At 42.9% G+C, this 27136-nt stretch overlaps 1 protein-coding gene across 9 annotated transcripts in view; it reads right to left on the reverse strand.

The window, feature by feature from the left end:
- The window catches only part of ANKRD6 (ankyrin repeat domain 6), an 83727-nt gene that overhangs the window by 14024 nt on the left and 42567 nt on the right, over positions 1-27136 (reverse strand). For 4 of the 9 annotated variants that reach the window (XM_053974311.1, XM_053974314.1, XM_053974313.1 and 1 more), the window contains 4 exons: positions 17252-17508; positions 8704-8802; positions 1777-1875; positions 1168-1266 (listed from right to left, as the gene is read on the reverse strand). In XM_053974311.1, the coding sequence (XP_053830286.1) occupies positions 1168-1266; positions 1777-1875; positions 8704-8802; positions 17252-17371 (417 nt within the window). In that variant the 5' untranslated portion in view covers positions 17372-17508. Of the gene's footprint in view, positions 1-1167; positions 1267-1776; positions 1876-5989; positions 6329-8703; positions 8803-17251; positions 17509-27136 lie in introns of all 9 variants that reach the window. The other 5 variants (XM_053974308.1, XM_053974309.1, XM_053974306.1 and 2 more) reach the window with 2 other exon arrangements.

Below are 27136 nucleotides of genomic sequence, written 5' to 3' on the forward strand. Positions count from 1 at the left end.
TAAACAAGCGTATCCAGGGACAGGAGCAAAATGGTTCACAAGACTTACAGTCTTGCATGGGAAGTTCACTAAAGTACCCTTGATAAAAATCTAGGTGGACATTACAGCAGAAGCAGTTACAGTAAGTAAAAATGTGTAGTTGAAATAATATAAAAGAAGGAATACACATAAAATAATATCGAAGATGATGAAATTGCAGACCACAAAGTCACCACAACTGTACAAATATATGCTTCTATAGTGCCTATACACACGTGCACATACAGAAACACTATGCCCAAGCAGCATGCCTTTTTACTCTGAATCTTAGACTTTGACCAGCTGTCTCCCTTCTTTCCCAGTCCCCTTTCAGTTGTTGTTTTAGAGACACATTTACCAAAAATGCTCAGAGATCCCCTAAAGCAATCCCAAAGCCCTCTTCCTGTCACGCAGGGCACCGTGCCAGCTGTGTGATCTGACCAACCCAGCAGCACAGCTGTCCAAACCCTGACTCTGCTCACACCACGGGCTGCTACCCATTTCCTGGACTATTCCAATAAATTCTGAATTACTGAATTGAAGTGCCCCTCAGTTATAACAATTAGAGTGGAACTAAACCCTTTACTTTGTTATTCTTTCCTCTAAATGGCTCTCAAGGTATTATAAATACCAAAAGGAACATAATCCAGGTTCATTAAAAGATTCTGGGAAGAGACTATGTTAATATATTAGGAAAAACTTAGTAACAAAAGGCACTTTTTTTTGTTTCCCTCTGTGACTTACATTCCTTTGGCTGTTTAATTTCTGGAAAAAAAAAGCAGATTTTCAATACCTTTTTCTTATTAGTACAATTCATTTCCATTTTAAAACACACCAATCACAATGAATCTCCTCAGTATGAATTAGAGCACCATGGAGATTTCCACAGGAATGGCAGTGTTCCTCAGCTGTAATTAATGTATCATTCAACGTGTTATTGAGTTTCTCCTGCGTCAGCTGTCAAAATATGAATTTCCTAATGCCTGTGGATGAACCATCCAGGCGTGATAAATGAAAAGAAAAAGAAAAAAAAAATCCCACTAAGAGCTGGCCCCCCACCTGCTGAGAAATGCCATGGCCAGAAATCTCCAGTTCTGAGAATCAGCCACCTTAGACCAGAACTGAAAGCTCCTCCTCCATGGGTCTCACCTTGTTCTTGGCGAGAACATTGGCTCCTGCTTTAACAAGCACTTTGGCAGACTGACTGAATCCATGCCAAGAAGCTTCATGAAGAGCAGTGTTCCCATCCTGAGGAGCACACACACAAGAGGAGAATGTTAGGGGCTGTATAACCAACCTACTCTTTTAAAAGTATTTTCATTTCCTACTAGCTTATTTTCTATTTTATTTTTATAAGAGGGTAAAAACATTGCTGTTTATCTGGAACTTGAAATTAGTTACATTTACTCCTAAATTAAACTTACAGCCTGGGATTCTCAAGTTTCTGGGATAAGCATGGGAACTGTGCAGTCTTTAGCTAGGGCGTAGTATGGTTGTACATTCCTTTAATTCATCCCTTAATGAGCTGAGAACAGACTCTTAAACCAAAAACTATCAGCCTAATACAGAAGCATAACTAAACCAGTAATTTGTATTAAAGAGATGCTACAGCTTTTTTTTTTTCAATGTAATTGCTCCAATTACTCCCGAAGCATCAGACACTTACTAAAGAGTATATACTGTAACTTTCTCTCTGAGACCTTAACATCAGTGACTGCCAAAGCTGCCATTCCACAGGGCTTTTGTTTTGTCTGTTACCTTGTCTTGTCTGTCCAAAGCACAGCCCTCTTGAATCAGAGTTGCTATTACATCGGTGTTCCCTACAACAGCAGCCCGGTGCAGTGCTGTCTGGTCACCCTGCAAAAAGAAGCAAATTAATAATTGGTACAATTCCCACCTCATTTTGACTTAATGCAGACAACACACACAGGGGCTGCATCTTCGACACACATACTGTTTTAAATCCAAGCTGCCTTTGGAAACAGTCCCCCTAAACAGCTACCATAAAAGTTTCCAAGATTAATTAAGTTTTTGAAAGTATCAGAGCTACAAACCATTTATAGAAATTTGCAAGTCATCACAATCCCATATACAACGCTGAAGCATTCCAACAACATGGCAGTATTAGAAGGCAGTGAATTGGATACATTTGGCTCTACATGTCTAATAGTCAGCAGTGTCTGAAGGGACCTAAAGGGAATTACAGGCTGTCGTAATTCATCATAATGATCCTCCAGGACTTACACTAACTGGATAAGGCTCTCCTGCTCTGGCTCTGATTGCTCCATCAGCCCTGCTTAGGATAAGGAGCATGAGATGAGATTGGTCTCTTCAGCACCTCTGATGAATTCACCAATTAGTGCTAAAAGTGGAGGCAACTTTTCGATGAGAACCACAACTGCAGGACCATCCACTTGCTTCACTCAAGTAGCTGAGTGATCTTGAGGTCCAAGTGACTTTCATTTCTCTTTGACTCACCATGTAGCAGCAACAAGCAAGTCTCCTACATTAGTTTATTTCCTTTAAGGCAAACTTTCCAAAAGAAATTATGCTGATGTGGTCATCTTGTCTGACTGCTCATCTATCTCCTCTCTAACAACTGCTGAACTCATTTGCTGAGCTAGAGAGCCCAAGGTTAGTTTCCAGAATCCTTCCAGAAACTGAAGACTAGGTAAAGTTAAACCACTGTCCCTGCCCATCAGGGATTACCCCTATATGTTTTTATGTACATGTTGGCAAGAACCTGATAAAAGAGAGGCAAGAGAAGGATTTATGAAGTGGTGTGTAGGGATGTAAGACACGGATCAATGGAAAATGAGCTGCAGTATCTCCACTGCTGCCACAACAACTGGTCTTGGCTTTCCTTTGAAGCTGCTTTGAACCAGCAATGCCAAAGCACAGCCTGAATCCAGGAACAGAGATAGGCTTCAAAGCTGCACACAGACTTGTCTGGGATGAATAAACAGATTTGGAATCCAATCCATTTCTGCTTGTCTAGATGATGATCACCACAAACACACGCAGGACAGAGATATGTCACATGTCCTAAAAAATCTTGCAGGAAACCAAGTCCTAAATAGACACAAAATTTCTCTGATAAAATTCTTTATCAGATAATAGCATATGATATTAAATACTAAAATTAGAGGAATTTCTGTATTTTTTATTCTAGAGTGTCCAAGTCTTTAGATAACTGGCTTATTTGAACAATTTGTTCTCAAAGGCAATTAGCAGCTGACTTTAAAATTGCTCTTGGTGGGGTTCTTTTGTGCTAATGACACCAAAATAGTTATTAATCTATAAAAAACTGAGTATTGCCAACCACAACCTTTCAGTAATCCCTACCGGTAAATCATTAAATTGGCTTATAATAATGAAGTTGATTTTAAAAAATTGTGTTGAAGGTGCTTTTTAAAAGCCTATCTATTTTTTGTTGTTGTTTCTAGAGGTTAGGTATTTTAACTTTTGTTCTTGCGACTGGAAATGTATTTTAAAGGATTTTAGCAAAGGCAATAAAGCTTCCAGGAGGTGGAAACAAAAAAGTATCAGAAAATTGACAACATGGCAAGTGCTCTGAATTTATGTATTTGTTCCAAATTCAAAGACAACCAAAATGTTATGGAAAATGTCCAAATGATACCATCTCACAAGTACAAATGTCAAATAGTCACTGGTTGCTATGACTACATGGAAATCTGCTCACCAACAAACTGAGAAAGAATTTTATATGTGATTTTTGATAATGGCACAGCTACTGTTACTGCAGTAGTGAGTCCTGTGGGACAGTGCAAAAATCATGTTATCTCACTATCAGGAAGTGGAAAGTAATCTGCCAAACTACCCTGCCAAGTGGTATTGGTGCACCAGCAAATCCACAGACTAAAACAAAATGGCAACTGCCATTGCAGTGGATGGAATCTGAACAATAAATGATTGGTTCCTACTGCTTTACAGTAGTGAAAATTACTGTGGAGAAGACAAATTTGGGACAGAAATGGATTGCACGGGATTTGGTTTGTAAGGATCTTCTTACTAGGACAGTTTAAATCAAGGCTGTTCCTGTCCCCATCACAGTAACTGCAATGAGGTCAAAGTCTATTCAGCTTTTGGGGCTTTGTTGACATGACAGCCACTTCTAACAGCATTTCATTTAAATTTTACACAAACACATTTGTCTGTTTGGAAAGTGGGCTTCACACCTCATTGCTGTAAGACCAGGTCCCCCTTGGTAATCCCAACCCGTGCCCTGGGGGGCCATACACTGGGGTGCAGAGCAGCACTGGGACAGCTTCAGCCATGCCTAAGCTTTGTCCCAAAATACATTCTGGTCCCTGAAATAGACCTAGGTGAAGGGACACAAGTCCTGCAAATGGCACCTGCCCAAGGTATGGGCTTTGGTTGTGACATCTTCCCTACACGAGCATCCAGAGTAAGGTCCAACCCCCACCCCGACTGGACAAAATAAGCACCTCATCCATGTAACAGGGAGTGTCAAAGGATATCTCAAACCTTGTTTCACCAACTGAGGCACCTCCCAGTGAAGAGAGGGCACGTATCATTGTCCTGGTGAGGGTCCATCCTTACTGCCACCAGACCCCTCAGCCAGAAGGACAGGGCAGCACCTGGTCCACTGTTCCCTTACACCTCAGCACAAACAGTTACCTTAAACTGCTTAAAGTGCTGTGGAAGCTGAACCACCAGGTTGTGATGGCTTCTGTGTGACAGCCACTGAGCAACCCAGCCATGGAGAGCACCGCCATCCTATAAATAACAGTGCCTGCACTACTGCACTCTAACCTGCCTTCCCTTCTCATCAGCAGTGGAGCAAATCCCTGCCCTGCCTTTCACGGAGTCCAAGAAAACAGATGAGTTGTGGTTTTTTCACAGCATGAATTTTCAGGCAGTGTAATCACTGACTTGTGTACCTTTTATTAATTACTGAAATAAATGTCTCTGAAAGTACTCACTACAATTCTGTCTTTAGCAAAGCATTAGGGGTCTGTTCCAGAGGCTCAGAGAGCAATTACATCGGTAAATGCGTATTAACCGTCCAGACTATTATGTTGGGCACAATTTATGATTCTGTTTCCAAGGGATTTATGTCTTAGGAACAGACTGCAGATCAGTAGCAATGAAGAGAGACAATTCCAGCGCTGTGTCACAGAAACACGACCTTGACAGAAACAACAGTCTGCCCAAATGCAGATGTGGGCCCAAAGCCAAAAAGGCTTAAGTGAGGCTCTAATAGAAGTAAGGCACTAAGGTCTACACTGGTGAATCTGAACAGCACTTGTAAAGCCATATAATATAAAATCAAGCCACTAAATTCACAGCAGAAGTATCAAAATATTCTAAAGTTAAAATACAACCAAGTGTTACATACTTGCAGGAGCATACAAGCATATGTGGATATCCTCAAGGAACTGTACACAAAGGGAACTGAATATTCTCTCATGTTTCTCAGTGTCTCTCTGCTGCTCTCCTCTTTTGCTACAGAGAGGCAGTTAACATACACAGTTAAGTACTTCATTCTTGCACAATAAATGATGATGCACGACCAGCAGAAGTGATCAAGGCATGAAAAATAATCATGAACAAAACAAATTACAGCCTAAATGAAATGGGACCACAGGAATAAGCCATTTTGCACATTTCCATTCAGCTAGAAATGATTATGAACCCTGGGCTATTGTTCCATTTGAAACTAATTTTCTGCTTCTTAAACTGGAGCTCCTAGAAAGGAAGTTTCGGGTCTTTAGCCTTTGCTTTAAATCAATTTGTTTTCCCAGCTAGATTCCCAGGGGTGCAGACAGGGCAGGAGAGGGGATGCAGAGCAGGGAGCGCAAGCGGGCCATGCAGCCATGCAGCGCTATGGGGAGCTCGGCCACGCCGCAGCGCCGCACCAGGGGTTCGCAGCATGCACCGGCACGGCCGTCAGGCGCAGGGCAGGGTGATGCACAAGAGTTCTGACCTCCTTCTCTCTGTCTGATCTTCTAGGTTCCTTCCTAGCCTTTCTCTTCTGGTTTCTCTTATTTTTTTCATCCTTGATTTCCTTCACCGGGACAATTTTCTCCTGGACTATTTCTGAGGTGTGTGCTGTATGGACACTCATTGACCACTCAGAGATGGCACTGGGATCCCAGTAAGAGTTGTCAGTATTGGCAGGGAGAAGGAAGGAGTCAGCTCCCGGAGTGGCATATTCTACAGAGCTGGACTCCACCGGCTGAAATTCATAATAATCCCACTCCAGGCCACTGGAGGTCATTCTTCAACTAATTCTTAAGGCTCTTACTGTGTTTAGGGAATATATCTGTGGAACATGAAAGGGAGCATTTTAATTTCTCCACAACTATTAGCAGCTTTTAAGTTTCTGCTTATCATCTGGCAAATTAAAACTTGTTCTTGAATTTGATCAAAATTCAAAAATGAAGTGTTTAGGTTTCTCTTGTTATTTTAAAAAATAAAATGTAGGTCATCGTTTTGGATTTTTGTGTGCTATCACAACAATGCCATAGACCAAAATCAACAAAATAATTTGCTTTTCAATTAAATATAATACTCCCCACTCTCACAGGTGTTTTCATATCTGAACCTAAATTTGTATTCCTGGAAAACAGCAATGAAACATACAGATGTTAATCAACACTTGAAACTAAGATGCCTTCACTGCACACAGTAAAAGTGACTGAAAGCATAATCAATAGATTGCAACTAGAAGAGACTACAAACATATTCTGTGGGGCATAAACTGTAAAAATGAGTTATACAAAGAGAAGCCATAAGCAGAGAACCTTCTTTGAAGACCTATGTAAAAGGAAAGCAGAAATAGTTTAGTTAATACCTATTGCAAGCAAAAATCTTCATTTGGAGTTTTAGACTTCTGCTTCTACAAGACAAATCCAAACATACCCTTTGAATTTCAGAAACTCCTGAGGCTCTCCTCAACCCCAACCAAATTACTACTACTACTAAATACAGAGCTACACATCAAAATACATTTTAAAGAAAAAGTATCTATGAATCCAGTATGCATATTAATATGGGCATACTCTTAATGCGCATATTAATAATCACATTTAGAAGCAGTATCCAATTGTTGTGAACAAAGCCCCTGAGAAGCTCATACGACAATAAGTCTTCTATGAGCTGAGTATTTCTACAAGTGCAAGACTCTTCACTGAACTGACATGATGCTAAACACTGATTTACTGATTTTCTATCATGGCTATCACATTTACAAATAAACAGCAGAGACTTATGATTAAAAGAGATGATTAAAACAAATGAATCAGACTTATTCAAAAAACAGTTTCCACAGAAACTCAATTTGACCAAATCAGTGGAAACTCTTGCTTTCTTAAAGCAGCAGTTTTCTTTTCTCAGGAAAACTGGCTGTGTTTGTAAAGTATCTACAATTTTGTCTTAAATACCTAATGAACCATTTCTGCTGGGAGAAGTAAAAAAGCATAGCCAGGATACATCTGAATAAACTGATTCTCCCATTGCACTTGCAAATCTGCTCCATTTCACAGATGGGCAAAGGGAAAGAATAAAGAGCGCAGGAACAAATTTTCTTCCTGGAAAAAAAAAGTTTCCCTGCAGAAAGCTGGCCACATCAGTACCCCAGTGCCAAGCTTGTCAGGTAGACTGCTCATGTCTCCCAGGGAATCAGCTATTCATGCAGAGAAAGAAACCAGTTTTCCAGTTGCTATAGACTTTTAACTCTCTAGACACAAACAAATGCCCAAAGGCATTTTTAAAAGGCACCTAGACATTTCCATGGTCCTTCTACTAGTCATACAGGTGCCACTACTAACACCCTTGGACCTCTATGGCCTTTGAAGACTCTCCACCTTATATATTACAGGGAGAACAAAAGCAACTCTACTTCAAACTTCTTCCAGCGTGACTTCTTTAAGTCTTTAATTGCTAAAAGTTAGCAATTCATTTGAAGAAATCATGATTATTCAACTGCTATTGCACATTTCAGCACACACACATTTTCACCTGTGAGGGAACGAAAACCACATTACCTGTCACTCCAAAGCACCTTAAAGCCCAGTCCTAGATTAGAACTACTCTTACAGAAACCCAAGAAATTCCAGCAACTTATGTATTTTACCAAACGAACACAAACTACCGTGTGCTAAATTCACAGCTGGCTTTTGTGCTGCTGCCTCACCACACAAGAACCTCAGAGATGTGACCACCCCCACATGAAGCGTAGTGCCGTCAGGATGATCTCCCCATGGCACAGCACTGTGCTATGGGCAGCTGTTCTGCATGCTGAGGGATGTCTCTACTCAGAAAGCATCTCCCACTTCAGGCAAACCCAAAAATGGGTTGTGTCCCCTACCTGATGTCCTCCAGCGGGTTCCCACAATGAACTCCTAGTGCATTTCTACCAGAAGCCGCAGATGACGACTCTCGCACCCGCCTGGCACAAGCAGAGCTCTTATAAAGCTCCACAGCTTGAACAAGAGGACTAAGCTATGCACTGAAAACCACCACATTTTACATTGTTTCCCATACACTTTTGCATCTCTAATAGAGATTCCATCTCTGAACTGGAAAATAGACAGGTTTTGTTTCCATTTAATCCTACTTCAAAGAAGTGAATGTCTACTGTAATTTGCAAGTCACCTTTTCCCCTCCACCCCAAGTTAGAAGGTTGTATCTACTTACATCATCCTGAATATCCAGATCACAACCTGCCTTCAACAAAACCTGGACAACGTGGAGATGACCCTTGTAGGCAGCAAGATGCAGGGGGGTCCGGCCATGCTATGAATGAGAAGAAAATAATAATACCTTAAGATGAATTTTTATGCATGGTAGTTAAATAGAGTTTCATCTCCTTTTCATCATTCTTCTGTCTGTACCTCACCTGCAATAGTAGCAACTGGCATGTATTATTGTGACAAAGGCTTTACCTTGGTTTTGTGAAAGCTGAAAACTTCTCTTCCACCTTCTGCAACATTTCAGTTTATCTTGATGACACTCTACAGAAGGGATACTATATTCATATAAGAGTCCTTCCTTACAGATTCAGATCTGGCTCTGTGTCCATGCCTAAGCAGAATTCATGACTCTTTTGTTTCTGTCCCTCTGGAGCATGGAACTATCACCTACTTTCACCTTCCCTCTATACAGCCAACTTGCAATAACTGGCTAATTCATGTATTGTAATGGGCACTGTCTTTGCAACAGAGATAAGAATTACTGAGCTCTTGCACATGACAGATGCTCCCCTGAAAAGGAATGGAAGGCATGTAGTCATTCCAAGGGACTTCATGTGTATGACAATCAACTTCATTTTGCTAAAGATCTGCCAGTTTTTTTTAGACATACTTATTTTTATCCCTCTCTCAGTAAAATCTCAAAGTGAGTGAAACACCTTAAGATCTGTGAAACAACAACACTAAAACTGTTCACTGCAGGTTATTTAACGGCAGTAAATGAAACAGGATTCCAGCAATTGCTAAATTCACAAAGTATCTTCCCAAAGAATGCTGTTTTCTCTGCTAGGCATTTTGTGAGGGTCACATTAAAAGTCACGTGACTCTTCACCTGTATTTATTATATATCTTCACTATCAGTGCTGTTGTCTATTTTTCCACCCAATGATTTATCCTGCGAAGGAACATAAACAGCCCTAACACATCAACCACAGAAGGGGCAAACACTTCAAGAGCTGTCTGACTAGTGGCTTGAAGTACACCGAAGGTAACCACTGGCTCTCTGAGGTTTTAAGCAACTTCTTCACTAAGAAAATTACTTCCAAGTATGTAATAAACCAAGCTCAAGACAAGATTGTTTTCATACAGCAAACCCCATACCCACATACCTGGTAATGCCTTGTTAACTTGGCCTTTTCAGTGCAAAAAGGAAAAACACTGTTGGAATCAACAGAATGGCTGAGGGCAAAATGTTTGTTGTGCCATTACTGATTAGTCGTGCTGTGCTTCAGAAACACTAAGTGTTGATCAATTGTCCTACATTATTGACTTAAAGGGACAGATCTGAGGACAAAATCCTCACTCACACTACGACACATGGATCTCTCAAAACCTGAATGTTGTCCCCTGCTGGCAGCAGCAGTTCACTCCCATGAGAGAAACTTCCATTCTTGTCCTGCTAAAGGCGTGGGAAGGGCTCATTTTTGTTGTCACCACTGCCCCTGGACACCATCCAGCCTCCTGCCTGGGTGCCTCTGGCTCTATCTGGCCACAGGTCCCTAAAATCCTGTCCCTGTATCGAAGGGCATTGACCTGCACTGACCACACTTCCTTCTCCATCAGCCTGGAGAAGAGCCAGGGGTATGCTGCTGTTCCAGCTAGCTCAATAGCAGAGGGCATAAAATCCCCAGGCAATAGAGGAATAAAAAGAAATAGAGAAAGGAGAAAAAAAAGAATAAAATAATTTTTTTTAATACCAAACTGACAAATCATTTCCAACAATGAACAGTATGTTTGGATTATGAATATGTGCTGTGAATCAGCACATTCAGATTTACAGGTCCTGACTTTCTACATTCCTTAATGACAATAAATAAATCACCTAATCCAGGCATCTATCTCACTTCCTGGAAGGTTATTAATACACCATGAAAACAATTTATAGCAATCTGTGCATGGAGAAGGAAAAATTCCAAACAAACCCAACCTGAAGCCAGCTCATGTGCTTTAAAAGGAAAGCGTCAACAACATTAATATATTTTCCAGCAGGGAAACTTTCTGATAAGATAACCATCTCTAACCACTACAAAAATGCTGACATGCAGTTAAAGGTCCTGTGTTAAAAGTAAGCTAAGAAAGCAGAATAGGAGTTTATTTGAATACAAGGGACATATTTTCCTCACCAAATACACCTTCCTGAGCAATTGCCGCACGAGCTATGCCTGCTGGCAAGGTTGAGCTGGAAGACCAAAGCATCATTTTTATTCCAGAGTGTTCATGTGTTTCAGATTCTCTATCCAGAAATATAGGTTGAGAGTCATCTCACCTACTGGAAAACACTAAAGAGAGGCCTTCAGGAACCAGAGTTTCTGCACACATGCAGTCCTTGAGTTCTTCCTACTTTAAAGGGACACTATAAACAAAAACTATGACACTAACCAGCAAAGGAGACTGGGAAGGAAGATCAATTCCAGCATATTACACTGATTAGAGGCTCAAGTTTTTGGAAGAGCACTGACCATCTCAAGATTAATCACAACCCTGCAAGAACCAGCAATGCCAGATTTTCTTTTTCTTCCCAGCAACATCAAAATGAGAGCAGAGATGGGTGGTACAGCTGGACACTTGTTCCAGTGCGGGTAATGCAAACACCTGGAAAACCACCAAATCCCCACACAAATACACATACACACAGGTATGGATGTACATACACACACCAATCCAGAACTGTGAGGAAGAGACAAGGCAATTTGGGTGCCCCTCATGCTGTGATGACAAATTTGGAGCAGAGCAAGCTTTGGAGAAAAACACTGAACAAGTCCATGCCACACCAGCAAGTCAGGGCTGCTCTTTGCCTTCTTTAAGTCAAACCACCAGCCCACCAAGTTTTTCTCTCACAGCAATTCATCCTACTCAAAATATATAGGGTGCAGAGAGATGAAGGCAGACAGACAAAACTGTCTCTGTGTGTCTCCTCCAGAAAGACATTCTGCACTCAACGCAGCAGTAAAGAGAGGGTTTATCTGAATACACACAAGGGACCTGGGGGGAAAGAAAACATACAAACCAGAGTGTCTCCTAGATGCTCACTTCAAGGACACAACACCAAACCCAGGGACTATTCCACATGCAGATTACTGACTTAGAAGCTTGTGAGCCTTGCCAAATATGAACTGTTAATGTTTTGGGGGTTATTACAAATACAAATGAGACATTGCTACAACTTGGGATTAATGAACCAATAAAGCAGTCATTCATATGTAAAAAAAAAAAGCAATTTGGACTTCTATTCAAATGTAAACAATTGCTTCATCAGGCAACAAATCATACAAATGGCCCTGTGTCACGGACTCATTGACAAAATAAATGGGACCTATTGGACTAAGGCTGCAACTTGCAGCCACCGTGGCACACTGCTGTAGCTGCGGGGTGTATGGGGTCACAGCCAAGCACTACAAACAGCCACACGAACTTCAGCAGTGAAAGGCAAGGGTAGGTTTTTGTTTGCATTAAATCTGCGCTCTAACTTCCAGACACTGACGGGCAGCTGTCGATACACACCACTTAAAGCAGAATCCTCCCAGCACTGCTGCCAATGTGCATGCACTGCACAACCAAACCCATACGGGGGGTCTCAGCACCATAAGCTCCATGATCTGTCCTTGTGTTTATGTATGTGTAGGTACTTTTCTGCAGGTACATCCAGTTCTCCATCTCACCCTACTCTTGTGATGCACAAGGACTGTTATTTATTCATCCATTCTGCACTCAGAAAAAACATGCCTGTCTGCATTTTATTGGAAAGCCTGAAAGCAAAATCCAAGCCCTGTCACATTGTTCATGCTGGTAATTTGTTGGACTGTTCTCCATGAATAACCTGCTCACTCAAGTCAGCAGAAAGCTTCTCATTGACCTCAACAAGCATTCAGCAAGTTCCTAAGTGTTTGTTAGTCCCTTTTAATTTATCTTTATTTATTGTTTAAAACAGACACAAATAGCTTTTCAAACTGAAGGAGTGCAAAAATGTGAAAGCACCAAAACACATTTATTTTTTTGTTTCTCTCTTAGCTTAAAAAAGAAGAAAAAGAGAGGCTGCTTTAAAGAACTCAACATGCTCTGAAGTTGAGACTTAAAGTACCCCAGCATTACAAAAGTGTTGCCATATGGTGTGTTCATAACATGACTACTTCAGAAGTTAAATCAAACAATTACTGAATGAAAACAGGAGCACTACCTTTTGCATTTCTTTAGGGCTTTCTTTCTGAATGATCATCCATTCTCTGCAGAATTCAATTTTGTAGGTATGATCAGTGCAGGAGCCTGCTCCAGCACAAGTTTCTCATGGATTCACAGGTGTCTTTCAGGCATCCACCTGCTCTAATATGGGTCTGCCTCCACTGGCTGCAGGGGAATCTCAGCTTCACCATCTGAAGCACCTCCTCCTCCACTGACCTTGGTGTCTGCAGAGTTGTTCCTCTCACATATTCTCACGGCTGTTCCCTGGCTATAATTACAACTTATCTGTAACTTTTTTTTTTTTTTTCCTTCTTAAATATGTTATCCCAGAGGGGTTACCACCATTTCTGACTGGCCAAGCCTTGACCAGCAGCACATCCATCTTGGAGCCACCTGGCAGTGGCTCTGCCAGACCTGGGGAAGCTTTTGGCAGCTTCTCACAGAAAGCACACCCATAGTCCTTCCCTCTACCAAAACCTGGCCATGCAAACCCAATACCCTCAGGAAAAGGACAACAACATCCTGGGAGGACAGCAAGGCACATCAGCTCAGCAATAAGTCCCAGGGCTTTTGTGCCAAAGATGCAGCTGTCAATAATTTCACTGAAAGAGAGCTCTAAAAAAGAATTGAAAGAAGGGACTAGCTTTCTTGCTTGGAAGAAAAGGCTTAAGTTCTTAGTTTTCCAGTTTTTGCAGCTTATCCACCAAAGTACTTGATAAGGGTACCTGCTTGTAGGATCAGCTGGTAAGTATGACCGGTTGTTCAGGGTATTTTTTGCCCTTTTCATAAGGGAATCAGCTACACATTTCACACCTGTGAAGAATGTCAGACAAAAAGGTGTAAAAATGGAAATTATTTCTTTGTCACATCAGGCAGAGCAGTGACAGAGCACCCTGGTCAAGCAGGTGCCCTTTGAGAAGAACAAAGCCACAAAGCCTCTGCTGAGCACCACACCTGCCCTGGGCCACAACCCCACGTGGCTGGTGGCAGAGGTCCAGCACCACAACGAGTGCCCAATGCATGTGCCACACAGTGCCACCAGCCCTCTGTGGGCTCCCTGATGTCAGATTGCCATCACCTGGGGCTGTGTGACCTAGCACCATCAGCTCCTCTTTACATATTTCAAAAGACCCCAAATCGGGAATGAGCCTGAGGGTCCCTCACTGGAGTCAGAGGAGATGCACATTTCCATACCAACTTCACCTGCACAGATGCCTTGCTAGTAATGCTGTCAAAATGAACCAAGTGCATCCTCACCGTAATGCTGAAGTCAGCACCTGGACATATGTATGTGTATTCTCCATTGGATTTTGTTTCTTTCACATTCTTCCTCTTTTTTTCTGAAATCATCTACTCAAAAGTGGCAAAAATGAAATACTATTTTGCAGCTGAATTGTTGTTTACTGAAGCAACAATTAACCACATCATATGACCTTACATACAGGACAAAACCAGAACTGGACAAGTCAGCTACAAGGCGTTTACTAGTAATTGGTTTGCTACAGAAAATATCTTTCATTTTTCTTGGGCTATGCTCGATTAATCCTTTTTGAATAAGGAACTCTAGCATTTATCTCTAGATCCTGGACACTTTAATCTGTGACTCTGCTGTGTTATTCACAACAATTGGTCTGTGCCTACAGATAAAGATCAGAAAAATATTTAAAGCCTGATGTGATGGGGGAACTTCTTTCTCTCCAAAGAGCTTTGTCTCGATGTATCTTCCTCCAATAAAACCCAGAGAATTCTGCAGTAAGTTTGGTTGACAAGTACTAAATGCATTTTTTTCTTTTTTGGAAGCAAACCCCTGTAATTTATAATTAGGCAGAACAAACTGAAAACTACTAATGAAAGCAGAAGACATACAGGTAAACCAGATCTAAGGCAGGCACATGGATATATTTCTTTTTATGCTTCATTGTGCAATGAGTTTTATCTTGGGAGAGAAGAGGGTTCTGGGTTTTCATTTATCTGAAAGCTTGGTCTCTTTAACTGCACTACAAAAATTCTGCCATCTAATTTCCACTATAAAATTAAGAACCTCTGTCCTGAAAGTTGTTCTTATTTTGTGTTTGTTCTGCTTAGTAGAAGACTGCACAAGAACCTGTTGCGGCGATGGCTAAAAAAACCCTCCAGATTTCCAGTTTCAATACACTTGAGTCTAATTTATACATCCTTGCTCTTGTGACAACCTTGTGCTTTACTTTAAACAGATCTTTCTCCTTCCAGCCTTTGTGTGTCATCAGATTAGCAAGCCAAGCTATTCCAGGGTATGTTTATACAGCCATAGGCAAATATGCACATGCTCTCCCTATGCAGCTGGCTGCCTGGGTGACAGCCAGATGCAAACTCCACACTGTGTACACCTGGACATCATGGAGCTTGAATGGATGGGCTCTGGTGAGAGCACCAGGTTGGTCTCACAGCTCTTGGTTTGCACTGAGCTCAGCCCTCTCTGCCTGACAGTGTGGGAGGAGTAACAGTCTGTGTGCCTTCCAAACACCCCTTACACACAGCCTGCTGCTCTGAGACAGTCCCTGCTCCTCTGTGTGCACTCCTCCACAGTCTTGCAGATCTGACTTCATCTCTTCTGAGCAGGGCTTGTCACCAGGCTACCCAAGTACCTCATCTGTACTGTCTGTTGGTGTGCTGGGATGCATCCAGAAGGACAAGAGGGCCAGCTTTTGTCATCTTCCCTCTCTGGGCTCCACAGGGATGACCCACAACTTCTAGGAAAGAGTAACTACAGTGCTGTAGTACCTGGTGAGCTACAAGGATGGCCTCAGAGCTCAAAGCTCTCCAGCATGGTTGGCAAGAACATGGCTCCACAGAAACACCAGCACTTTGCACCTGGCCACAATTTTGCTGCCAAATGAGCTTTGCTTTGATTTTCCACACAGAGCAGAACAACAAAGCAAGGGAGCCACCTATGTCATATAGGAAAGAAAAGCTTGTCAACTCTAGGAAATCTGCATATATCAAATCAACCTGATTTTGAGTTTCAAAGTCAAATTTACACTATTTGTTTTTTACTGTAATTAGTAGAGGTCCCTCAGCAGCCTCAAAGCTCATCATCTTAAAAAAAAAACCCAAAAAACAAACAAACAAAGGCAAACACAACCACAAAACCTTGAGCTGCCATTCAGGTATGTGTAAGTCAGTATTTTCTGGTCTATTACTGACTACCTTTAAGAGTTGTTCATCAGCTACAGAGCTGCTTGGACAACAGAACCCAAGAGCTGTCTACATGGGACTGTTCATGCTTATTACATCTGTGCCTTGTATGTACCAGCAAGAGGCTACTCATTTTGGCAAACAAAACTTACAAACACCGGTTGTGCTTGGATCACTCCAACTTTCAAAAGAAGTATTATCTACAACTCAAACACTGTGAAGGGACTGAAAACAACTGTCACTGACAGATAAGCATTCTGTCCTTTCCTCTTTTTATCCAATGTGCTTTCTATCTGTAAATATGAACTTCCATATATATGTAATGTTCAAAACCAATATGGAAACACAAATAAAAGTAGATAGAATGGAGAACAACAGTTCATCAAAACAGCACACCCCAAATTTTATTTTACAGTTCTAAAGATTTGACTTACCTAGTTCTTTTTAAGGTTTTCTGCTGATCAAACCTTCTCTGCAACAGGCAATTAAATCTCATCTTTTCTAAGATAGTATTATTTATAACATGTTGACCATTAAGAATAGGCGAATATCAGTTTGAACTCACTTGTATCTAAGCAGAAATCCTTTGACTCTGACTTTTCACAAAGGTATGGGCAACACAATTTGCAGCTCCCAAGTTTGGAACTGACTGAGGGACTACATAAAACAAATCAATGAAGAGGTTGGCTATAAGTGAGGCTGCTGCACCAAGAGATTTCAGCAGCAAGAAACTTTCTGCATCCCTTTACCCTGCCACAAGAGGTGGCTTTTCCCCATCCCCTCACCCAGGGCGATGGGTGCCCTGAACCGCCTTCACTTGACAGTGATGAATCGCTCCATTCATCAGGTCACACAGTGTTCAAAAGTCAATGCATGCTTTGAAAAATGTTGCTCCCCTCTGTCGACACACTGTTTGCAAGAGCTAAGTGTTCATCACAGCTGCACCCACTGCAAAGGGTATAAACACAAGACGCGCACTATATTGCAAATTTGCGTGAGCTATTAAGTGCAAACTTTAAGGAAATCTGAACACTAACTTCAGTCACATTCAGATTGGTGAAGCTAGGAGGGCATTTTCACAGACAATGGTCTAGAAGCATTACATTAGTTCCCAGGGCTTTTGCAAAGCGTTTTTCTCTCGTTACCTTGGTAACTGCTACCTTGGCACCCCTGTTGATAAGCTGCACCACATTCTCCACTTGGCCTTTGTAGGCGGCTACAAGCAGGCGTTCCGAAAGCACGGCGACCACATCCTGCTGGCTCATGAATTAGGAGAGAAAGGTTTTCAGGTTTCTTCAGTCCAAAAACAAAGGCTTGGGATCAGTTCAAGCAGCGTGCAGGCAGGCGAGGAAGGATTCCAGCTCCCTGGACAGAGATGCTATTGCTATGCCATCCATTGGACCTATGGATCAGAAAACAGCACTGCTGTCAGCCAGCTTTCAGAAACACAGCAGCTCCTCCCTGAGCGTTCATCTTCACATTGGCTTGGGAGGGGATCACAAAAACTCCTCAGAACCTCCTGAAGACATTGTACTTCTGTTACAAGGTGAAGACAGTGCAACATTTTCAATGTGCCCTCATTCCCCTTGGCTGGGACAAAAATCCTTAAACTTTCTGAGAGCTTAACTCTCTTTCAGCCTAACTTCTGTTTGTGTGGTCCCCTTTCATCCTCTCTCCCCCCGCCAGGTTTCCCGGTCTTTAATTAGCCAAGGATGGGTTAACTACTGCTGGCCAAAGGAACAAGAATAGGTTATAGTTACTGGCTGCTGATATAAATATACAAACCTCTGCCCTGGAAGGATTGAGTGCAGTCAGCAATTAAAGGCAGCTCACTGTTCCCTCACAAGTATAAAATGCTTCACAGCCTCCCCTGAACCATCCCAAGGACACTGCTGGGAAAGATCACAACCTGCTCATCTTTGTTGTCACTGAGAAATTATGTTCTCCCCCGCAAGCTGACATCATTCCCCACTGACCCCAGAAACAATTCAGATTTAGCACTCATCATGCAAACTGTATGTTTGTCTTCCCAGGCTTCACTGACCCATCCAACGAGTCATCAGAGCTGAAAAGAGTTTTCTGCTATAATTACAGAAAATGTATCCACTGATCACTTTGAGCTGTGGGATCCAGAACCTGCCCAGTTTGGGAAGATTTCAGCTTTATTTGTGCTTTTCTCACTTTAGTATTTAATTGTTTCAGTACAGGAAAAACACCTTCAAGATATCCAGTGTATTTACAAATTATCTGTCCTCCTCTCTTGAAATATCACTGCACTGCTCCTTTACAGCCACCAGTACACAACACTGCACAGTCGAAGAGTAATAGGTACAGGGTCCAGATGATCTTGGAGATCAATACTGGAATACAATGTCTTTCACCCTTATGTTATCCTTTAAATCCATCTCAGAACAGATATATCTAAAACTGTAGGTTAATTTTTAGTAGTAGACAGCAACATAATTTAATTTGCACTCCTAAGGTGATTTATATTAACGAATCTTAGAATGTTTTATGAGCTTTAATTCTTATAACACCCTTTGAGGTGAACAATATGCAGAAGAATATTACATGCATCTTAGAAAAAGGCCCTTGAAAGCATAAAAAAGGGCTTTCTCTGAGGTCGATAAAAATTATGCCAAAGCCAGTAAAAACTCCAGGTAACTGACTTTTGATTTCTAAGTATAAGCATTAGGCAATACTATTTCCAGGTAAAAGATTCAAGTTAGCTCTTCCTCACCTTTCTCTTCCTTTCTAAGCGTAAACATGTTTGGAGTAACATGGAAATAGCTGCACATTTATTTAGAGAAACCAGACAAAGAGTTTCTCAGCCTCAAAGTCAGCATAACATAGGACAACAGAGGAGTGGTGCTGTACCCTGTGCCACTGGGCTGGCTTCACCCACACCCTCAGTGTGATGGACACAGTTCGTACCCTGGTAAAATGGAAAATAGGGAAGATGGAAGAAAAAACCCTCATGTCCTTCACTAGCACATCATACCCTGCTCCTCTGGCAGAGTGTTGTACACATTATAGTAGAAACCATTTAAAAAGTGCCAAGAAACACAAATGGCCTATACTTAGTAATTTGACCTGTGACAAACAATGCAAGTTTCAGTCTTACCTATTCAAGTATTTGGTTTCCAGTGGTGCTCCCAAAGCAAGCGGAACACCCACCCTCCCTCCATACCTCCCATCACCTACCAATGATCCCGGCCCCCTGCTCACAACACATCCCTGACTCTCCCATCACATCCCAAAGTGGAGCTTCCACAACCCAGGAGTACACCCCACAGCTCCCCTCTGTGACCAGTACACAGTGCAGGGCACACCTTACAACAGGGAGCTTTTCAGGCAGAGGATGGTGTGTTTCTGTGCCAGCCCCTGCCTGGGCAGTGGTAGTTTCCAGGTGAATTGTGCCATCACTTGTTTGCCCCCAGCCTTACCCCTAAGCTGGCTGCAACGCTTTGGCTGGAGGCATGTACAATACACTGACATCTTAAAACATTTCTGGTCAGAACCTACTTGGTTTTCTTACCTCTTAAATTAAAAAAAAAAACAAAACAAAAACAAAAACAAAAACAAAACAATGCAGTGACATCATTGTCACTGACAGATTTGCATATTCACTACAAAAATCTCAGTCTCAATGGAGACATTTTCCTGATACACTGATATTTCTGAGCAAGTTTGCAGAAACCACAGATGCTCATCACATCTTAGCCACACCACTAGAAAGACAGTAATACCTCAACAATGTAGGGCTGGAAAAGTCTGGATAACCTATGCAAGGTAAATGCTGGAAATCATACTCCCTAGTTGAATTGTTCTCCCTCTCTCACACTGGTTTCCCATTACTGCAGCACACTGAGATCATGAGCCTCCTCCTGCCATGCCCTGCCACACTGGGGTGATGGACTGTGACCACATCACTGCTATCATGGAGTTTGCCTTCTTGTCTTTTCCACCACTTGGATCATACATAAAAGCACAGCAAAGAGCTGATTCTGCTATTGGTCTTTTAGGGATATCTCCCACTTTGCCCAGGTCTCCAGCAGGTGTTGGTCCTGTTCCCAGAGGGCAGTCACAGCATGAGCCTGGCTCCTGCTCAAACAACAGGTCACATTCTCTGTGCCCACATCTGCGTTACACCTCCTTAGCTGGGATTATCTGCAATTCAGAAAAGCGCATCCATTTAGAACAGGAAGCCCAGACAACTGAAAGACCAACTTTCCTTTCCTCCTGAGCTGGTAGAAAAAAGTGATGGGTGAACAGTGGAAGTGGGAACAGCCTTCTCACTCCCCTCCCCAGGGACCCATCCCCAGCACAGTGGCTACACGGGCAGTGGCATCGCTCCCCCAGCTTTAACTCTCTATGTGCCTCAGACACACAGAGTGTCTTTCCTTGACCACGTCTGCAGCCCCAGCAGCAGGAGGAAGGTACCAGATGCCCAAGGACTGCAATTAGAAGCTTGACTGCTCCTTTCACACCCAGATGGTGCAAAATGAACCCGACAACACGATTACAGGCACTGCATCACATCCCTGCTGCCAGCACCTGCTGCCCAGAATTAAATCCCTCATTATCACCCCCAAGATCCAGAAGCTCAAGGGAGGCACAGAACACGAGAATATTCAGACCTTATGCCTTCAAAACAACAGCAACAAAAAATATTTTGCTTTAACATGTTTGTAAATGAAAAACAGCCATCTCTGTGCTTCTTTGTTTAATATCAGATTACTTACCTGGGGCGGGCTGGGAAAGCAACACCTACTTCCCAAGCCTCTCCAAGGAAACCGGCCAGATGTGATGCCACAGGTTCAGTTGCTTTGCTGTGGGTCAATCCCTTCCAAGGAGAACGTGCTCACCCCATCGGTGGAGTGTGGAAAAGGACAGGCTGGCTGTGGCTTAGTGTTCCCAGTCGGCAGCTGCGAGGCACCGTCCCCGGGCGCTGAGGTCCAGCTGCATCCCCACGGATTATGCTCAGCTCACTGAGCCACACTGCCCCACGGACACTTAGGAGATGTCTGTCTGTCTGTCTGTCTGTCTGGGGTGCCACAGCAGCCTGTGGGTGGGCAGCTGGCTGCTCGGTGGCAGGGTTGTAAAGCTCCCAGCTCTGTCCTCTCTCCCGTGCAACTGGCATAGCTGGCAAAAAACACTCTCTGCTCTTTTCCCCTCCCCAGCTCCCTCCCCTCCAAACTGCTGCCAGGCTGCTTCAGTGGCCATAGTGCCTGCACGTCAGTGACAAAAAAAGCACAGGAATGATGATTTTCAAAAGCCAAAGGACAGTCCAGGAAACATCAAACATCACAGATACTGAAAGGCTAAGCGATAGACTCTCCTAAATTCATGCAAAGGGTTAAAGCCAGCAGCTTCCTTGCTGAGGGAAGAGAAAAAAGCCAAAACTATGAAAGATTTAGGAGCTATGAGCTAATCAATTTTAAGAAGTTCCGTGTGCTAAATGGCAAAGATGACATGCCAGAGCACAGGTCATTCTCAATGCAATCACTAAGTTAAATTAGTATTTGAATAAAAGAATGCTTATATAGCTAACACAAAGTTTCCATGTGTGCTGAGGCACAAGATGAAAGGGGAAAGAAAGAAGAAGGGAACCACAGTTTTCTGCAAGGGATCCCAAATTCTCTTTTTTAGTTTATCACCAGAAATTATGCTGAATAGAATCACAAAATAGAATTATGCTGAATAGAATCATAGAATAACAGAATTTCCTGAGTTGGAAGGGATCCACAAAGATCACTGAGTCCAACTCCTGGCTCTGCACAAGATGGCCCCAAAAATCCCACCATGTGCCTGAGAGCATTGTCCAAATACTCCTTGAACTCTGTCAGGCTTGGGGCTGTGACCACTGCCCTGGGGAGCCTACGGTCCAAGAAAAAAATCTCAGCATCTTGTAGCTTTATTTTATTCAACATAAACAATGGAATAAAATTAATCTAAATTATTTTGGAATACCCCAATATTAAGATATGGAGCTTGACCATTTTGTTATGGGAGAGTAGATAAAAGCTACTAATTCATAATAATAGTCTTTCTAAGAAAATTTCCTACATCTAATTACTGCTCATCTCTTCTTTGCTTGACTCTCACAGCAAAATGGGTTCCTTTTTTATTAGTACATAACAGTATAAAATCTATAAAGTGCTCTTTTTCTTGTCCAGCCTTTTTGCAAAGCAGTTTGTCATACATAAAATATGACGTAAACACTAAAATCGTATTCACTTTAGAATAACAGCATTATTCAGCAGAGTGGATTATTGCATTAGAAAGAGTGGGTTTCCTGGAACTCATTTATCATTTACTGCAGGATGCTGATATATCTGCCATTTCTTTCAGCTGACTTTAAAAGGGTTTGTCCAAGACATGCAGCACTGCTTCCCTTTCAGTGACTTTTCTTTAGTTTCATCATGGATCCAGTATAAACTATTCAGGAAAAATACGTATTTTGCTAAAGGGAGGACACTGCCTCTCACCCCTTCGTGCCCCAAAAGACAATTAAAAATCAGTCAAAGGTGTAATTGTGAAAGCCAGCAGAAGCTTCATCTGGAAAACAGTAAAGCCCCCCACCAGGTTGAGAACAATGTCCTTTTGATTCACACTTTTCTTCTTTCCTTTACAACATCATCAATACTATTTTTGGAGTTAGGTTTTATACCAACCAACATTTTGAACTGGGCATCTACATAGACTTTGAGTCTCGGGGAGGAGGGGTGGGGGTGGATTTTACTGTTTTCATTACATATTTTATTGTGGCAAGTACAATCATTCAGTTTTCACACAGAGAGTTGCAGATTCATCACCCTAAGTATCACCGGTGTCTGGGACGTCTGAAAACATTTTCTGAGCTGTTTTTTTTCTTTTTTTTTTTTTTTTCCCCACTTGTTGCTAGTAATTACTTCAACAATGACTATTTAGCAGCCTCCCAGGGAGCATCTGCATGACAGTTGCTCATCAGGCTTCCCACCACAACCAGAGCAGACTGACTGATGTCACTGCTCCGCTGCAGGTGGCCGCCTGCAGCCGGACCGACAGCCAGCCCTGCTTGGTGACCAACGCGCACAGACAGCGACAGCTTCCCCAGCTGCTTTGTCCAGTCCACCTCCGTTGCCTGGCCTCCACTGCTGGCTGCACTCAGTGTAAATCCTCAGCTGCCTGGCAGTTCTCAGGCTATGCCATGGTACCATCAAAACCAGCCTCTAGAGCTGCACCTGCCAGGCAGAATGCTCTTGGAGAGAGGCACAGGCACAAGGAGACCAGTGATGAAGATCAGAGGCAGTTTCAAGTCATTGCTCAGACATAACTAATCTTGTACAAGAACAATTGTTTTACCTCTCTGCCGTGTAGCCTGACCTCCCTTATGCAACACACAAGTTATATACTTACCACTTTCTATATAACATGATTTGGGGGCTTTATTTGACTTATCTCATTGAAGTTCCACAGCTTTGTTACTCCCCACTCTTTCAGCACCTGCATACACACATGTCAAAACCACTCAGTACAAGCAGGCTCAACTCCCAGAAAGCCCTGTCAGTTGAGCACTATTTACATGACAAAACAATATCTATTGTTTGATAGGGGACAGTGCCAGTGTGCAAACACACATGCATGACATATCTGCTCCCATTTGCATAAAACCAGTTAGGAGATCTTTCCAGCTGACTGCTGTTTAACAGAAGTGCCAGAGCCTAACCTTGGGAACGAAGCAGACACATGGCTGTGCTCATGGGAGAGTGGGATTTTATGTTACTGTCACACACAGTGGGGCTTCTGGAAGGGAGAACTGTCCCTCACTGTCACCTTCTGTGCAGGACCCAATTAAATTGACTGCAAGAACTCACTGTGAGCAGAAAGTGCCATAACCCTTTCCACAACCAACTCCCTCTCTTTCTCTGCTGTTCTTCCTTTTCTGATCCCAAAGCATGTCCTCTGCTGCAAGGGTTCAGATTATCTTCAGCATGGACAGTATCTGTCATTCAGTTTGGGGACCCTGCTGCTGCCATGGCAGAATGCTGGCGCAGAGGTCTCCTCCTGCCCCTATATGACCTGAACCCTTTTCCCTACTAGCACAAGCAGCCCCACACCCTCCCAGACAGCATAAAGCAGTAACTCAGGTTAATACTGCAAAAGACACTCTAGAAAATTTCAAGAAAAAACTAATTCCTACACTTACAGATTTTTTTTCAAGGCCAGAAAACACCACTACAGTAATCTAATGCCAACCAGCATCAAGGCACAAACTCCTATTTGAGCTCGATCCTATCTTTTATTAAAGAGTGGAGCCAGGCAGTGATCAGGAAATGCTCTGGCTGATACAGGAGAGAAGAAAAGAACACATTTACCAGCTTCAAAATATTTTTCAGCTGGCAAAAGAGCACTGGAGATGTTCTTCCTCTTCAAGAAAAACATGAGTTAGGAGCTGCCAGCAGCGATGACGCAGCCCCTCCTGTACCCTCACAGCTGATGTCTTGGGAGAGCACTGGGAGATGTGGAGAGGTAGGTGAACCAGAGCCACCCAGCTCAGCACTGAATCATGGAGACAACGTGAGTACATGAGATGTTTGGATATTGGCACAATATCCCTCAATTTTGCTTGGTTTCTGGCATGAGAGCAAGAGTCTGGCAGGCAGTGTGTCAATTAAAAGCTTAACAAGGCTCAAGCTGAAAGCCAGTGGATGAAATCTTAGGGATGGAGAGGCCAGGGTGGGAGAAAGATGTACTCAGACAAGCATGGATGGAAGTGCTGAATATGACCATTGCAACCCCCAGAGAGTTGTGTGCCCCTGTCATGGTGCACACCATGATCATCAAGAGATCACGATTTTTCCGGTTGCCTCCCACCACAGGGTACTGCAACAGCAAGAGGAAGCACAAATATCCAGGGATTTGGCATACCCTGGAAAACAAGCAAGTGAGAGAAACTGAACACAGCTGGGAAGCAGACGTGGAGGTCACATTTTTTTGCACAGAATCACCCCACCAGTCAGCACAGCTAGGACAGTAATTCTCATTTCCTAAACCCATGCACTGATGTCCCAGTGCTGCTGTTGAGAAACTGGCTGTAACTCCCAAGAAAAAAACATTATTGATGAGATAAATTAGCTGCATCTGATTCACACAGGGAACCACTTTAGGAAAGATCCCAAACTTGCTGAGTCTGCCAGAGGGCTCTCTCTGACCTCAGCAGACTTTGCAAAAGACGTGAAAGAACTCGGGAGCAAATTTAAATCACCTCTGAGGAGATCATAATAAGGAGAGAAAAGTGTAGGTTCAGCGACTTTATCCTATCCATGAGTTTAGGACAAAGACAGCAAAGACTCTCTGATGCAGTGCACAAAGCCTCCATGCTGCACACCTCCCGTGGTGCTCAGTGTTTTGGGTTACACCTGCAGCAGCAGCTGAAGGTGGCAAAGCTTTTCCTCTTGAGACCATGGGCTCAATTCTGCTTTGGCAGCCAGGTCAAGTCAGCTACCAAAACTGCTGTTTCCTGGCTGTGCAGGATCCCACATGACACCCACAGAAGGTCTCTACTCCAATTGTAGTGCAAAGATGTTCATAAATGACAAAATGATTCCAACACATATCAAAGGATGCATTTGTCAGCAGTCTCAGCAATTTGACTGGACTACCATGTGAAGGCATGTAAAGGCACAGAAACTGGGGCAATGAACAGAGATTTCAATACTGTCAGTACTGCACCCCAGACAATTACAACATTCTCTTCCCCACAAAATAAGCTGGTTTATCAAAATCATACCTCATATTTATCTCCTATATTTGACAAACACAATGAAGCATGGAAGATCACCCTGTCCCCTTCCTTTCTTGCATTTCTTCCACTGCTTTCTTGTCTAGATAAAACACTGGAGTTTCTTTGCTACTCCCCTCTAGATAACTTATTCCAGCTATCTGCTCGTTCATCCACTGACATAGTTCTTTTGAGGCTTGGTACTCAAAACTATACAGAATATTTGCAGAGGGCTCTTGATGTGAGCAGCCCTGAAGTGCAACCTGGTTGCAAGGAGACAAATACTGAGCAGAATATGTGTGCTGAAGGAGGAAATGCCTGCTGGACTGTGAGCCTGGGAGACAGCAGCATCCTTGAGAAGAGCAGTCAGCATCTTTAAAGGGCAGCTGGGTGTCCAGAGGCATCCTGAGATACCATCCAGAAGTAGAAAACCAAGGAACTTATCATCTGAAAAGGTGAAAGAAGTGGGAAAGGTGGAAAAAAGGGAAAACATACTGAGAAAATAAGGTCCAACAACTGCCATTGGCTGTTCCAACTGCAAGAACAGGAAACAGTGGTCTGAGATGTGAGAAATCATCATCATCATCATCTACTGGTTCTCCCAGTCCAGCTGAAAACCAGAAATTAACAGCACCTCTTGGCTGCTGAGGTGAGTGTGTTGCACACCCTCTAAAGTCTCTGTGCCATAGAAAGGACTTACTTCTTACCCAAACTGGAGCTTTATCCTCTGCTTATCTCCTGCACTGCTTGTGGTTTTCCTACACAGGTTGAGCTCCCAGCATGAACTTTCCACAAGATCTTCTAGACAAACTCTTTGCCCGTCATTAGGGATGTCTGGCTGACTCCCAGCTTCGTGACAAGACTCATCATTGATGTGAGACTCTGCCTGTTACTTTACTGGTCTTCCCCTGGGAGCACTTCTGTACTACAGAATCCCTGAAACCCCCCACGGTCCTTTAGGCCAGTTAACCCTTCAGGTCATGACGACCACACAGTTAATAATTCCCTCTGATCTCCTCTACAGATCAACTTCTGCATCCCAGAGCCCTGGAGCTGGGCTTTGCCTTTCCTTGCAACTGCATCAGACAGATCAAATTCACTTCCCAGCACACTCCAAATTCTCAGATTTATTTCTGCAGCTTAAACAATAATCCTCTGCCTTGCAGGAATCAGAGATCCATTCTTACAGTGTAGTGCTTTGCCACTCAACTCAGTGGAGTTTAATCCTCTTGATTTTGGACCTAGTGAAGCTAAATCCCTGTGG

This window comes from Vidua macroura, chromosome 3 (genome assembly GCF_024509145.1).
Source record: "Vidua macroura isolate BioBank_ID:100142 chromosome 3, ASM2450914v1, whole genome shotgun sequence".
Lineage (NCBI taxonomy): Eukaryota > Metazoa > Chordata > Aves > Passeriformes > Viduidae > Vidua > Vidua macroura.